At 53.5% G+C, this 13,545-nt stretch overlaps 6 protein-coding genes across 6 annotated transcripts; 3 read left to right on the top strand and 3 right to left on the bottom strand.

Moving 5' to 3' along the window:
• Positions 1 to 48: 48 nt before the first annotated feature.
• On the top strand, positions 49 to 1,922 carry M406DRAFT_36663 (uncharacterized protein; the record flags this gene model as incomplete). The annotated part of the gene is made up of 2 exons (XM_040924006.1): positions 49 to 989; positions 1,082 to 1,922. The coding sequence occupies 2 exons, from the start codon at positions 49 to 51 to the stop codon at positions 1,920 to 1,922; spliced, it is 1,782 nt and encodes a 593-aa protein (XP_040776544.1).
• Positions 1,923 to 2,088: 166 nt separating this feature from the next.
• On the bottom strand, positions 2,089 to 3,774 carry M406DRAFT_345930 (uncharacterized protein; the record flags this gene model as incomplete). Its single annotated transcript, XM_040922129.1, has 2 exons — positions 2,089 to 3,647; positions 3,759 to 3,774. The coding sequence occupies 2 exons, from the start codon at positions 3,772 to 3,774 to the stop codon at positions 2,152 to 2,154; spliced, it is 1,512 nt and encodes a 503-aa protein (XP_040776543.1). The 3' UTR covers positions 2,089 to 2,151.
• Positions 3,775 to 4,374: 600 nt separating this feature from the next.
• Positions 4,375 to 5,596, bottom strand: M406DRAFT_255417 (putative short-chain dehydrogenase; the record flags this gene model as incomplete). Its single annotated transcript, XM_040917030.1, has 4 exons — positions 4,375 to 4,512; positions 4,585 to 4,715; positions 4,794 to 4,980; positions 5,054 to 5,596. The coding sequence occupies 4 exons, from the start codon at positions 5,594 to 5,596 to the stop codon at positions 4,375 to 4,377; spliced, it is 999 nt and encodes a 332-aa protein (XP_040776542.1).
• Positions 5,597 to 9,629: 4,033 nt separating this feature from the next.
• M406DRAFT_257769 (uncharacterized protein) lies at positions 9,630 to 10,172 on the top strand (the record flags this gene model as incomplete). Its single annotated transcript, XM_040917192.1, has 1 exon — positions 9,630 to 10,172. A coding segment is annotated over one exon (543 nt), but the record flags the coding sequence as incomplete, so codon positions are not given.
• A 1,532-nt stretch (positions 10,173 to 11,704) lies between these two features.
• On the top strand, positions 11,705 to 12,383 carry M406DRAFT_322002 (uncharacterized protein). Its single transcript, XM_040919587.1, has one exon. The coding sequence runs from the start codon at positions 11,772 to 11,774 to the stop codon at positions 12,060 to 12,062; it is 291 nt and encodes a 96-aa protein (XP_040776540.1). The 5' UTR covers positions 11,705 to 11,771; the 3' UTR covers positions 12,063 to 12,383.
• Positions 12,384 to 12,658: 275 nt separating this feature from the next.
• Positions 12,659 to 13,498, bottom strand: M406DRAFT_105884 (uncharacterized protein). The gene is made up of 3 exons (XM_040915171.1): positions 13,228 to 13,498; positions 13,016 to 13,094; positions 12,659 to 12,945 (listed from the first exon to the last, which is right to left on the bottom strand). Exons 1-3 carry the CDS (start codon positions 13,440 to 13,442, stop codon positions 12,874 to 12,876), a joined length of 366 nt encoding a protein of 121 aa, XP_040776539.1. The 5' UTR covers positions 13,443 to 13,498; the 3' UTR covers positions 12,659 to 12,873.
• Between the last annotated feature and the right edge of the window lie 47 nt (positions 13,499 to 13,545).

Genomic DNA, 13,545 nt, shown 5'->3' with positions numbered 1-13,545 from the left:
TGCTCCTCCAGCACCCACACCGCTCATCCCTCCTCCCTCATTCCCATCATGAGCGACGACACAATCGTCAAAACCCCTTTCTTGATCGTCGGCGCAGGTCCTGCAGGCGCTTCACTGGCCTGCTTCTTAGGCGACCATGGCCTCAAGGGCATCATGATCGCCGCCGCCCCAGGCACCGCCGACACGCCGCGCGCCCACATCACCAACATGGCCGGCCTCGAGTGCCTGCGCGACATCGACCTGGAGGGCGCATGCCGCGCCGCCTCGACCAGCGGCGACAACATGACGCACACGCGGTGGTGCCGCACCATGGCGGGCGAGGAGTTTGCGCGCGCGTACAGCTGGGGCAACGACCCGCAGCGCATGGGCGACTACGATGCCGCCAGCCCCTGTGGCCACGTCGACCTGCCGCAGACGGCGCTGGAGCCCATCCTCACGACGAGGGCGGCGCACAAGGGGTGGGCGGTGCGGTTCCACACCCGGCTGGTGTCGTTTGTGCGGCCCCAGCCAGATGTGATCATCAGCGAGGTCGAGGACGGCGTCTCGGGTCTGCGGTACAAGATCCAGTCCAAGTATCTCTTTGGCTGCGACGGAGCCAGGAGTGAGGTGGTCCGGCAGCTGGGCCTGCCTCTGGTGAAGAAGCCCGGCCAGGGTCTGGCGCTGAATGTTTTGGTCAAGGCCGACATGTCGCATCTGATCTCGAACCGCACCGGAAACCTGCACTGGGTCTTCACGCCCGAGAACGACTACCCGCCGTGGTGCTGGGCGGCGCTGTTCAGGATGGTCAAGCCGTGGAATGAGTGGATGTTCATCTGCTTGCCTATCCCTGGGGCAGATCTTTCTGTCGACCAGTTCAGCCCCACCTACGAGGAGTGCCTCCCGCGGGTCAAGGAGCTTATTGGAGATGACTCGGTGGATGCTGAGATCCTGGACATCAGCAAGTGGTGGATCAACGAGATTGTGGCCGAGTATTACTCTGACGGCAACGTGTAAGTACAGCCCATAAGTACAGCGATGATGAGAGGGAGGGGGAATACATCTAACGACCGAGAAACACACACACACACACACACACACACAGACACTGCTTCGGAGATGCCACGCATCGTCATCCACCATTTAATGGTCTGGGCTCAAACACCTGCATACAAGATGCCTTCAACCTCGCTTGGAAGATCGCGTATGTGGAGACGGGCAAGGCAGGCCCCAAGCTGCTCGAGTCGTTCAGCCCAGAGCGCCAGCCTGTAGGCAGAGACGTCATTACGCGAGCAAACCAGGGCCTACGAGATCACATGCCCTGGATCCAAACCATCGGCATGATGGAGCCCGACAAGGAGGTGCGGAAGAAGATACTGCAGGAGTTTGACGACCCGGGCCCAGCAGGACGCAAGAAGCGGCAGGAGTTTCAGAGAGGCATCGAGAACACGTCGTCCGAGTTTCATGGATTGGGGGTCGAGATGAATCAGCTGTACGCCTCGGATGCTGTGTACCTGGAGGACGAGCCCGCGCCTCTACCTCCGCCTGAAGACCCGGTCAAACAGCTCGTGATCAGCACGTACCCGGGCAAGCGGCTGCCCCATGCATGGCTGAACAAGCGGATACCAGAAGACAAGATCTCGACAATTGATCTTGCAGGCCACAGAAGATTCTGCCTGCTCACCGGGCCCGGTGGCGAGGCGTGGAAGACTGCGGCTGACAAGGTTGGCAAGGCACTTGGCGTGGAGATCAAGGCGTACTCGATCGGCTGGAAGCAGGACTGGGAGGATGTGTACTTTGACTGGGCGCGGCGTAGGGAGGTTGAAGAGGATGGATGTGTGCTGGTGCGCCCCGATCGGTTTGTCGCCTGGAGGTCGAAAGAGATGGTGACGGACACGGAAGCCAAACTCGACAAGGTCATGCGCAAGGTTCTGTCGCTGTCATGAGCCATGCATGTTGCGACGACATAGCAGGAGGACCAAAGTAGAAACATAAATCACCTGCATCGCGTAAGATTGGTTGGTGGTTGTGGCATGGACCGAGATTGCTTTTGAGTTAGCAGGTTACTAAATAGATAAATAGATGGGTAGATAGGTAGATGGATAGATGGATAGATGGATAGATTATTAGAATTCATCGGGATCCATCCTTTTCAACGACAATAGACACGAGAAGTCACTGCCAGAGGTCTCTCCACATCTCTTTGAAGCCATAATGAGGCGCCTTAGAGTCATATACCTTGGAGGATCGACTCTCTCTGGCGAATCGGTCCAACAAACTTCCAGCCTCGTGTCCGCCCTGATTGAGCAGTGACTTCTCTGGGCGTCGAGCACGCTCTTTGATCTCATTGGCAAGCTGTGGCGCAACATCGGCAAAGCATGCTTTCAGCTCTCGGTCGAGGTTGAAGTAGGGCTTCTTGGCCAGCTCTGGAGCCATGAGGTTGTACGCCCGCGTCAGCTTGTTGAGATTGTCGATGGCCAACTCCATGTATGACCGCTCTGTGGATTCCCACGACTTGTCCCTGAAAGGGCGCACCAGTGTTACTTGGGGCTCGACAGTTCCTGCTGGAGGATTGTCCGCACCGGCAGCCGCTGGAGGCTCTGGAGGCTCTGGCAAGGCTTCTTGTCTCATGGCAACCATGACAACGTCGTCTGTAGAGTTTGTTGGCACTGCCACCTGGTCCGAATTCCTCCGGCGCGGGTTGTGTACCTCTTCTGCCCGGCCGTACTCTTCCGCCCTCCTCATCTGCTCCTCGAGAGACCCGCCATGGCTGGCAATCATCCTCGCCGCATGGCGCCTCCAGTCATTTCGCAGCCGCGCCCTGAAGACATTGGCCGTCTTGACCACTTCCTGCTGCTTTTCTATCCACGGCGGCACGATGTCCTGCTTCTTGATCATCTTGTTCATTATGTATTCCGTGGTGTCGATAAAAGGATTGTCCGACCGAGCGTCGCGCTCGACGCCCTTGCCGCGTGGGATATCCTTAAACTGCCCTCTCGCGATAGCGTCCTCGATCCTCTCGTTGGCTAGCGCTGCAAGCCCTGCTATTGTGTTGGGCAGCGCCCGCGCAGCAGGCGTGAAGCGGTCTCTGAGCTCCTTCTTCATAGCCTCGCGCTCCTCGTCGCTGAGGCCGCGACCCTTCTCTTTCATGCCCAGGCCAGTATACACACTCGCCGCCTCTTTCGCGTTCGCCGCCTTGCGCCCTGCACTGACAGAGGCCTGTTTCTTCAGACGCATGTCCACCGGTATGCTCGACAGCGAGGGTGTCCTCGGTTTGCCCCGCAGACCCGGCGCCAAGGGTTTACGTGCGTCTTCCAGCATTCGCAAGACGGCGTCCGACTGCGATTCCTGGCCTGTCCATGGCTGCGCAGAGGCCATATCTCGTGTTCCCTGGCCCGCTGCTTCGGGCACGTTGCCCACAAGGCCGGCCTCTCGCAGTACCTCCTCGTGGTCGTCTTGAAACTTGGCGTCGGCGATCTTGTTGAGCAGGCGGTTCTTCAGCTCCTCGTTGAAACCTGCGTCTTCGATTGCTCGTCGTCCTGCTCTGCCGCCCGTGAAGAGGGCTTCTTCTGTGGCCTCCTCGAGGCGGCGGGCCATGGGCCCTGGCTCTGGAGCGGAAGCGGGAGTGTTCGTAGCGTCGGCATCGTCATGCTTTCTTGTAGAGCTGGAGCCTGCACTCGCTGGGCTGTGGCTCTCTGAGTAGGCTCGCGTCGCGTGTAGGAAGGCGGGGGTCAGTCGAGGGGGTCGACGCTGGAGGGTTCTCAAGCAGCGCTCTGTAGCACGGGGCGAGAGCGCCATGGTGTCTGGAGGAGAGGAGACACCTTGAGCATAGTAAGAAAGGGTGCTTCTCGCGGAAGCTTCGCTTGAAAGAAAGAATGGAATGATTTTGCACTGTCGATGACGACCTCCCGATCGGGTTGCCACCTGCGAGTCCGCAGACCGGCGATAAGATAAATGAGAGCTTTAGCTCCGTGTTAGTGAAACCTACTACGGTACAGTCTCCCATATCGTAAGCGACAGTGCGATGAGAAGTATATCCTTCGCCTTCCTGCTTACTGTTAGAATTGATTTTCTACCATTATACTGCACATTGTGTTAATTCAGCACTCGGCATAATTCGCCATATTATTCTTTTACGTAATTACTACCAGCCTTCTCTTCAGCACCTCCGATTCCATGAGTGCTCAGTGACGATTCGATTCAGAGAACATTTCATGCCTTTCAAAAGAGTGACCAATTCAACTCTTGAAAATAAGTGTATACAATACAAGCATGTATTCAATGAATGGAGTGGAGCGAACTTTTCAACACACACAGGCGACTACCCTCGCAGAGCAACAAATAGCCATCGTCTTGACATCCCAGCAACCTCTTTGGCCTAACAATCCCGTCGTCTAATTAATATTCGAACTTCTGTCCGATCAATTCCTCAGTCAACTTCCACAACCTCTGCGCTTCAACATTACTGGTAGCCCATGGCTTCACCGTCTCGACCCAGGGGTCGGCAATGTGCGAGTCCTCCAGGTAGGTGCCGTTCTGGTCTGTTATCGGGGCCAGTCAGCCAGATCTGCACACCTCCCAAGATATGCAAGCGAAATGAAACGTGACCATGAGAGGATACTTGCCTGCCAAGGTGGGCTCAAACGCTGCATAGACATGCGTGGCCGCACCCTCCTGCTCCGTCTTGTACTTGTACGGCTCCCAAGCCTCCCGATTTCCCATGGATGCATCCACCGCTCCTGTCATGCATGTGTCAATCCAAATACGATGGATATCGCGAGATAACAAGTTAAGCAATAATCAATCTTGAAACTCACTTAGTTCGACCTGATCTTGACTGAAGTCCAGGTGCCTGCCCAGATTCGACGGAACCACGCCGGGGTGTACACTGAACGCCGACAGACCGCGTGTTGTCCCCAGTTTCTCAGCAAGGGCCAGAGCGAACAGCATGTTAGCAGTTTTTGACTGTCCATAGGCTCGCCATGTCTCAAATGTCTCGCCATTCTTCCCAAAGTTTCTAGTGTCAGCATTATGGCCCAAAAGATTCCAATCATTACAGAAGATTGTCGTGACATACGCGGAAGTTGTAATCCCCCCACCGGATAGGACTCAAACGATGCCCTTCACTGCTGACACTCACAACCCGCTTCGTCTTAGAAGCAAGAATCTTGTCCAGGATCAGATTGGTAAAGAGGAAATGTCCCAGGTGGTTCGTGGCAAAGGTGATCTCGAACCCATCTGGCGAGAGCGCATACTTAGGCACCGCCATGATCCCGGCATTGTTGACGAGGACATCGATCTGAGGCACGTCGTCCCACCCGTTAACGGTCGCTGCGGCCTCTCGCACGGCCTGGAGGGAGCCCAGGTCGAGCTGCAGGAGTCGGACCTGGACCTTCGGGTGGGCCTTGGTGATGGCATCCGCAGTCTGCTGCGTCTTGTCGAGGCTGCGGCCGGCCAGGATCAGCAGGCGCGGTTGGGCTTTTGCGATTGTCTCGACAAAGGTTGCCCCGATGCTGTGAGGGGACACGCCCGTGGTGAGGATGACCTTGTCTTTGATCTGGGCGGCGAGGTCATTGACCAGGCTTTCAGCCGTGGCCTGCTTGTCGTAGGAGCGGACCATGATTGTTGAGTGAGTGAGCTGGATGATTTTGCTGTGGGTTGGACGCCTTGTTGTGAATTGATGATTTGCTGAGGAGTCTCTTAATGAGATGGGCGCGCCATGGTCCTTATTTATGAATTTTGTGCGTCCAGAAGAAAGTAATGGAAGCTGCAATCATCTGCTTAAAGCCGAGCTGCCCTCCTCATTTCTAATCTTGCAGCTTGTCAATATGCATAAGCCCCGCAGCAGGTGAGTTACATGTGTGATAGGTATCGCAATGCTGACGCCAGCTATGTCCGTTGTCCTTGTCGCCGACGCCTAGCTTTGCGGAGATGTTCCCACAAAATACGGTTCGCCTACAATGTTTGCTGGTTGCTAACAAAAAATCATTACCTTTCTTGGCCTCTTGGGTTCATGCATTGGCACCTCGGTAGATTCGGCCCCGTATGATTGCATTCTTGCTTTGGTGATGTGAGAAGACATCCTCCACTGTGCAATGCAAAGCCTCTTTAGGTGCCCGTAAATACCCGTCTAAAGTCCGAAAGCTGGCATATGCCTCTCTTTGGCTTCATGGTCAGCGTAATTAATCAGCGTCATCGACAACGTCGAGTCTGTTTGGAATCTTTTCGATCCACACAAAGTCTTGAATCAGAAAAAATGATTACTCCTACTCGTCAAGTGCCATCATAATTTTTTCCTGCATTGCCCAGCATCAAAGCTATGTGGTTAGAGCACATGAGCATACACCAATTGCCGCCTTGCCCTTCATCATAAGCCAATTGCAACCTGGGCTCCGTACTTGTAGCCTTCTGCGCCGACTTCTCAAATTAAGATTATTTCATTTCCACTTTGATCTTGAGACGAACAGAGCATATTGTTAGTTTTACGCTGACAATCGCTGTAATCGGTCGTGACCCCTGATAAGAAGATAGACGTCGGCGGGAGGGAATTGGGCAGATTTCTCTCCTTTTTCTCTTGTTTCTCTTTACTCTTTCTTCTTTCTTCTTCTCTTTTTTTCCTCTGGTTATTATTCCATGCTATGGATGAGGCTGGGGAAGTGGGTGGGAACAATACTATCATCCGCCCAAAGGTTGCCGTGTCCCGAGGCTTTTCGAGTGCAACAGCCAGTACACATGCCAAAACACACACATGGCCGCCCTCCTCAGGTGTGACAAGTAGTGGCCTGAACCCTGACTTTATCGTTTCTTTTCATGACTGTCAGGCACCAAGCTAAGGGTCCGGCCCGTAGTCCGCGGAGGGGTGGAGTTTTACTATGGGTAGTTTTTCTATAGTATCTTTGTTCTTCCGCCGGTGAAGTGTGTAATTGCCAGCTTTCCTATACATATCCTGCCACCAGATCACAATCATCAAACAAGAACATCACACCACACAATACGGATTTGTGGCCCATAAAGGGCTGACGACCCGGTATACTGTATATCGCCGGTTTCCCTCCTGTCTGTAGGGCTGGCGAGTGCATGCTTCCGATGTCTTTCCATACTATCTTTGTGGAGACAACGCTTAGGGATTTTGTCGTGTAAAGCATGCTATTCAAGTTCGACCTTGCAAAATCGTCTTTGAAAAAAAAGTGGTCGGCGAGGTGGGTAAGAATTGAAAGAAGAAAAAATCGTCGTACTTGTCGTCACTAAGTACTCATGGCGCATGCGAAGATCTGCATGCTGTACCAAGTAGTAGTCGATCTGGGCATCTAAGCCCCTATTGAAGCTTGTCGGCCACTAAAGGCACCATTACCACGGAAAACACTATACTGGAGTTGGTGCAAGTCAGGGCCGTTCGCAGTAGTTGTGGGTCCAGGTTGGGCAGTAATTGATCAGCTAAGTGTTTGTCCAAGCCCCGTCGGAAACAAGAACCATCTTGTACTATAGTAGAATTCATTGGGCATGACGAAGGGAAGCGATCCGTACCATAATTTCTGATCAGCGTCCTCAGGAAGAGAGCTCGTCGTAATTCCCCCATTGAGCCCTCCTCGCAAATCCCCCGCCCCGCCCCCCTGAAGTGATAGTGATATGTGGCTGGAGGGAGCGGGCTGCGCTGTGACCCAACTAGAGCACATCACATCACAGTCGCACAGGGACGGGAAAGTCTTGAATAGGCGTGATCCATGGTTCATCGCCCCCTCACCTACCACCCCCCCCCAGGCTTCCTGGTTTTCTGTGTCTTGAAAGGAAAGAGGATTCATATATTGTCAGGGAAAGTAGAGGAATATTATTTCTTTTTCTTTTTGCTCTTATTGCAGCCCAGAGAAGGAAGTTTGTCCGGTACTTGGAAGGAGGGGGAGCATAAAGGAAGAAAATTCATAAGGAACAGGCAATAATATTTGACATGGATTTTCCAATGTGGAGGGGGTTGGGAGAAGCTGGCTGCAGGGGTTGTGTACTACCAGGCCCCAATTAGCAAGCTGGGACGGCCGGGACCCCTTCTATATGCTCCGTATATCCCTGCTAGTACTCTACAGCCCCTGCATGGACCCCTGCTCGTCATGCACCCGCGGTCTCCCTGCAAAGTGCCTGCAGGTCGCAGGAGTAAGGTTTAACATGCACGCCATGTTATTCATTTTCGTCGACGGAAGGAGCAGTTAACGTTTTGTTTCCTCTCTTCCTTCTTTTACTAGTACTCATGGGTAGCAAAAATCCTGAAATTCAAAGGCCTCCTCCAACTTTTTACTGTGCGCACAGCAGGTGGCATTCCAGCAGCACGGGGCATTGATGCTGAAATCCTTGCACTCTGCTGGCCTGTCTCGATCCTGTCGTCACCTGCACACAGTTGCGGTCCAGTCAAGAGTCAAACAGCAGAGACATTACCAGCACTTTTTGCTTGGGCTCTGAGACATCATATATCATCCCAAGACAATTGAGCGCACGGGGCCAGTTTGGCTTTGCAAACCCCGAGGGCTGGCTTTCTCAAGGTCATGGTGTGCTCATGGTCTCGGTGTGGTCTTGGAAAGTCCCAATTGAGGTTGGCGATTCATCAGACCGGGCACTGAATTCGAGAGAGACTCGCCGAACCTCGCTGGACCTCAATCTGCCTGTGTGCCTAGCTGGAGGAAAGCTTGACTACTTCAGTATTGTGGAATCTTGGATGGACACGGTCAGATCGGAAAATTGAGACATCCATCCAGCTTTTCGCTCAACACCAAGAGGTCGAACAGTGGGAGATTATCACATTAACACAGGCATCACCCTGTCTTCGCCCCCAGCTTGTCTCAACCACAACCAACGCAGACACCGACAGCGGCAGGGCAGCCTTTCCCTCTCTATGGTACATCTCGTCCATGTCTCTGATATCGAAATAATTGAGCTACAACGGTACCTCGCACGTACCACGGATCTGACACCGCACGCACACTGGCCTGTGCTGGGCTCCACCAACTCATTCGGATCCTGTCTGTCGGCTCACCACGCATCCATCTGCCGCCATGTCTACGACAGCCAAGGGCCAAAGCCCACGCGCTGCCCGTGCTGACCGTCCCAGATCCTCTAAAAGCTCCGTTTCTGCCTCGCACCCACCCTCGCGGTCCAGTAACAGGTATCCTTCCCTGAAGATGGCGCCTCAGCCAGGCTCCGAGGTCTCTCACAGCAGAGCTTCCTCTCCAGGAATACGACCCATTCATCCACCTCTGACGTCTCGTCAGCTTCAGCGAAAGGGCTCCATGGTTTCTATGAACGGCGACCGGCCTCCTACTCCCACATCCAAGGGCTCAGTTAAGGGCTCCCAGCACAGTTCCCAGCATGGCCCGCAATCCTCACTACTCCAGGAAAAGCTTCAACGCGAGAGGAGATCCGAAATTCAGCGCAATCTGTCCAGGCTGGCCGGCGAGATGGGAGCTACGACTGAGTCGAATGCTGCTGCAGTAACACCCACACGATCTGTTACAGCAGACGGGAGGCATGGCGACGTTCCAAAAGACAGCTCTGGTGATGGCAGGAAGCAGGGTCCTGCATTGAAGGAGATGGAACAGGTTCGTGTTTCCTTGTCATGGGGAAGAGGGGCGGGCCTCCGACGGATGACAAGCTGACCTATCGTCGAGTAGACCATGACGACTTTGCATAAACAGAACTTTGATCTGAAGCTCGAGCTTTTCCACAGACGCGGCCGCCAAGCCGCCTTGGAGGAAACGGTCGAGACGCTGGAGGCGGAACAGGCACGCATGAAGGAGACTTGTGGGGAGCTAATCCAAGAACTGGATAAGAGGGAAAAGGCCATTGAGGAAGCTGTCCACATGATCGTCTCTCTCGAGGCTCGGATTGACTTGCTACTACGAGACAGGGAGATGGGCCGACAACTCGACATGAAGGATGCCCTCGATTCCAGACTCAACGACACAACACCATCGGCAACAGACATGGGCCAAGAGGAGTCACTAGCACAGAATGAGTCACCATCCAACGGCAGAGGCAATGGTGCCATCGCTCGTATGCCCAGCTTCCTGTCTGAACGTACAGAGAACACGGAGACCCTGCGTAGTGTTTACTTGAACAATCAGGGCAGTTTTTTGAGTCTGTCCAAGACAGACCCCAGGTTGGACAACAACGGGTATGTCAGTCCCAGTATGAGCGTCTTGAGTGAGACCTCCTTCCTTAGCATCTACGGCAAAGGCACAAACCGCGACACTTCATCGCAGCCAAATATTCAACGCAGTATTCCGGGCTGGATGGGAAGCAATGGGCAGCGCAGCATATCGATGCCGACCAAAGTCTTGACGCCCAGCAAGCTCCAGGAGAATGACCGTCTTGGCAGTCGGGATGGTGCAAAGGAGGCTATCGAGAATGGGGATATGACTTCGCCCCTTCAAAAATTGGCAAAGTTGGAAGCCTCGCCAGTCTTGAAATGTTCCGATTCACGCTCTGACCGCCCAGCCAAGGATGTGGAAAGGTCAACCATAGTGAAGCCTTTCAAGCCGCAGCCTTTGTTGAGGGTGAAAAACGACAGAGACCGGCCCACTCGAAAAGTACTCACTGACGAGTCAGTCTCGAATCATCACAAGCTACCTCCGACACCAGACACAATGACGAGTTCAATGTTAAGCCAGAGTCAGACCATCGACGACCCCCCGCGCCGTGACCGCACTGCAAGCAGCACCACATATCCTGCTCTATCGAGACTGGCCCTCGATCACAAAGACCCAGCCGAACAGGGGCAATGGAGCTTCAAACCAGCTGATATCTCGCAACGACCGTCAGTGACGGCATTCACTGGTAGACAAAATAGCTCGGGCGCATCTTACTACGAACACCGGCTTCCCGTCCTGCGACGACCTCGGTCCGCGGATGAAACCACGATATCGCGCCAGAAAAATGACTGGGATTCCTGTAGTGAAGCTGATGACGTGTGTTCTGAGGCATCCAGCTTTGACTACTGGATGAAAGAAGGTCTGCGACCCAGCCGGGGTGGTACAGCAAAGCCATCGACGACCAGATTTGATCCATCGCAGCCGTACTCAACCCAAGATCCACCAAACCTGTTTAGCTTCCCCTCCAGTGATGAGGACTGGCAATCAAACGACATGTTTGGGGCTTTGGCCGGGAAAGGACACATGCGAGCGGGTGGTCCTCTTTCTCCCACACTAGATACCCTCGGTGACTCGCTGCCCTCACCTGAAACCGGACTTTTTGGTTCAGGCCTGGCAGGGTCAATTTCGCCCCGACCCGAGGGCACAATCGTGGCACCACCGTCTGCTCCTCAACGACATTCTAGCCTCCACGCTCGTACCTCGGCCCCAGGCACACCTATGATAGAGCGAGCTCCGGGCTTGTCTAACAAACACCACAATTTTGACACAACGAGCAAGAGATCCGTATCCGGCCACGTGTATAACAGCCCAATCTCTAACGGGTACTTTGCTTCCAACTCCTGCAGCCAGACGCCGAGCACACCTTCGCAATCCCAGCCTCCAGAGCAGCAGGACACATCTTTACAGAAGAGGCATTACCCTCCCCATGCCAGCCAGCCACAGACAGCGGCCCGTCCTCGCAGTAGGGGCCTCACGAGCTTATTCCGCCGGTCACTCGGATCGACAACGATCCATCCACAGCCTTCAGCCTCTGTGCCGGCTAACACTTCACCATTTGCGCCGCCTCCGAACAAAGAGGTCTTGCCGTACACAGTTGGGATCCCCAGTTGGGAGCATCGAAGCGACGCAGCGCATCACGATGCATCTGCTACCCCGCCGCCTATCATGCGAAGGAAGGCTCCAGGAGTGCCCGTGGATATACAGACTGGTGATAAGGAGATGGGCCATGCCGACACCTTTGCCGCGCGTGGTGCTGGCAGGTCCTCGACGCTGGCTTCTTCTTCTGGCCCTGGCCTGGGTGCTGGCCTAGGCAGGGCCATGGCCGTCCATGACGGCGGTGCGCCTCTGACACCAAGCGCTTACCAAACTCCTGACCAGGAAGAAACGAATGCCCAGCCGAATCAAGGCCATGGAAGGAGGTGGTTTAACCTTGGCCGAGTCACGAATCACAAATAAGGCGGAGCATAATTAGTCAGTAGGCCGTAGGTTCTGCAAACAGATGGGATAGTTTAAGAGCATCGGGACTCCGGTACTATATTGTCATCATGGTCTGCATACTCAAATGGATATATACATTTTCATTTAGGATGCAGGTGGTGAGAGGGTCGCCGGTGTAATGTCAGGCACAGAGAGAATGAATATCCTACAGTATGACTGAGAATATTCTGGGTTGGGTCAATCTTTTTTTTTTTTTTTGGTGGAGGGTTGGCTTGGTCAAGAAATTGAAAGTGTAGGCTTCGATACTGATGATAATGGCATGTCATGATATCATATCACATCATACCACTACATTTCAGCATTGATCTAAAGATATGCCTACTTAGCTGAGGGTTAATGTGGGGGGCAGACAGGGCGGAAGGCAGCCCTAATATGTCTAGTGTCAAGTGTCAAGCGCATTGTACCTTTGTTTGAGACCATAGTCTCAACTTGGCAAGTCTCTAATTCTACTTGAAAGAGAACTTACCTGAGTAACTCTTCGTCATGTTGTCAATATTTTTGCGCACTTATTCGTTGTCACTTGATCACGTTGGCAATATGGTTAAATATGAGCAGCTTCATAGGGATCTGTATGTACCATGGCTACGGTCCTGCTACTCCTCCTTGGTAGAGAGGCATGTGGACAACGCGAGCAGGTCAGGTTACGTAGCGGCCAAGATGATAGAAATGACAGAGAGAGTTTGACAGTGGCCTATGTATCCTGGTCTCTATCACGTACAGTAACGCACATCAACAATGACAGAGCGTATTGTTCACAGTCCATACGACCCTAGCTTGAGTCTACAAACTCATTCAGCTTCTTCTCATCGTAAACCTCCGCCTCGACCAGCTTCGACCAAGTCTGTATCCCGACTCTTTAGCATACAACAACGAATTGCACAGTTTCGGGAAGATAGCACGCAAGAACTCACCCCATCCGGCGTCACTTTGTAAAGTGTAGGCAACGCAGGAACCCCGAATTTTCTCCAGGGGTTGTCAGATTTCCTCCACCTAAACAGACATCATTGTCACATAGTCAGCAATGCACTGATATATGCGAAATCGACCACAATTCCCCACTGTGGAAAAAAAGGGTCGGAAGAGAGGAGCAACAACAACTCGGAACAAGCACCCCATCACTTACGTTTCTCTATCGCCAGCGTAGTAAATACCCAGACGCTTGGGCCCACCCTGAGGAAACTTCTTGTTGACCAGAGGTTCCGCCACTCTGCAGTCGCCGCACCAGCTCTTCCCGTCAACGATGTTGGCGTAGATGATGAGGAACTGCGGGATTTTGGATGCTGCGGCCTGGGAGGCTGCGGCGTCCGCTATGGATTGTGGGTGGTCGGTAGAAGACATTGGTTCTGTAATGAGCAAATAGGATAACAGGAGAGACTCGGAAATTTGGTTAAGAGCTGAATAATTGTAGCGTCGTTGAGAGAGAAGTTCTGATTTCAGTCTC

The sequence above is a fragment of the Cryphonectria parasitica genome (genome assembly GCF_011745365.1).
Source record: "Cryphonectria parasitica EP155 unplaced genomic scaffold M406scaffold_4, whole genome shotgun sequence".
NCBI classification, from domain to species: Eukaryota; Fungi; Ascomycota; class Sordariomycetes; order Diaporthales; family Cryphonectriaceae; genus Cryphonectria; species Cryphonectria parasitica.
This window is presented reverse-complemented; position numbering and strand designations above follow the sequence as displayed.

What these genes read in the sequence shown, in the direction of transcription:
- M406DRAFT_322002 (XM_040919587.1), top strand. Translation starts at nt 11,772, where the DNA reads ATGCGAAGGAAGGCTCCAGGAGTGCCCGTGGATATACAGACTGGTGAT.
- M406DRAFT_105884 (XM_040915171.1), bottom strand. Translation starts at nt 13,442, where the DNA reads ATGTCTTCTACCGACCACCCACAATCCATAGCGGACGCCGCAGCCTCC. An exon ending in TACGCTGGCGATAGAGAAAC is followed by an intron (nt 13,095 to 13,227) that starts GTAAGTGATGGG and finishes ATGTCTGTTTAG; the next exon opens with GTGGAGGAAATCTGACAACC. An exon ending in ACAAAGTGACGCCGGATGGG is followed by an intron (nt 12,946 to 13,015) that starts GTGAGTTCTTGC and finishes GTCGGGATACAG; the next exon opens with ACTTGGTCGAAGCTGGTCGA.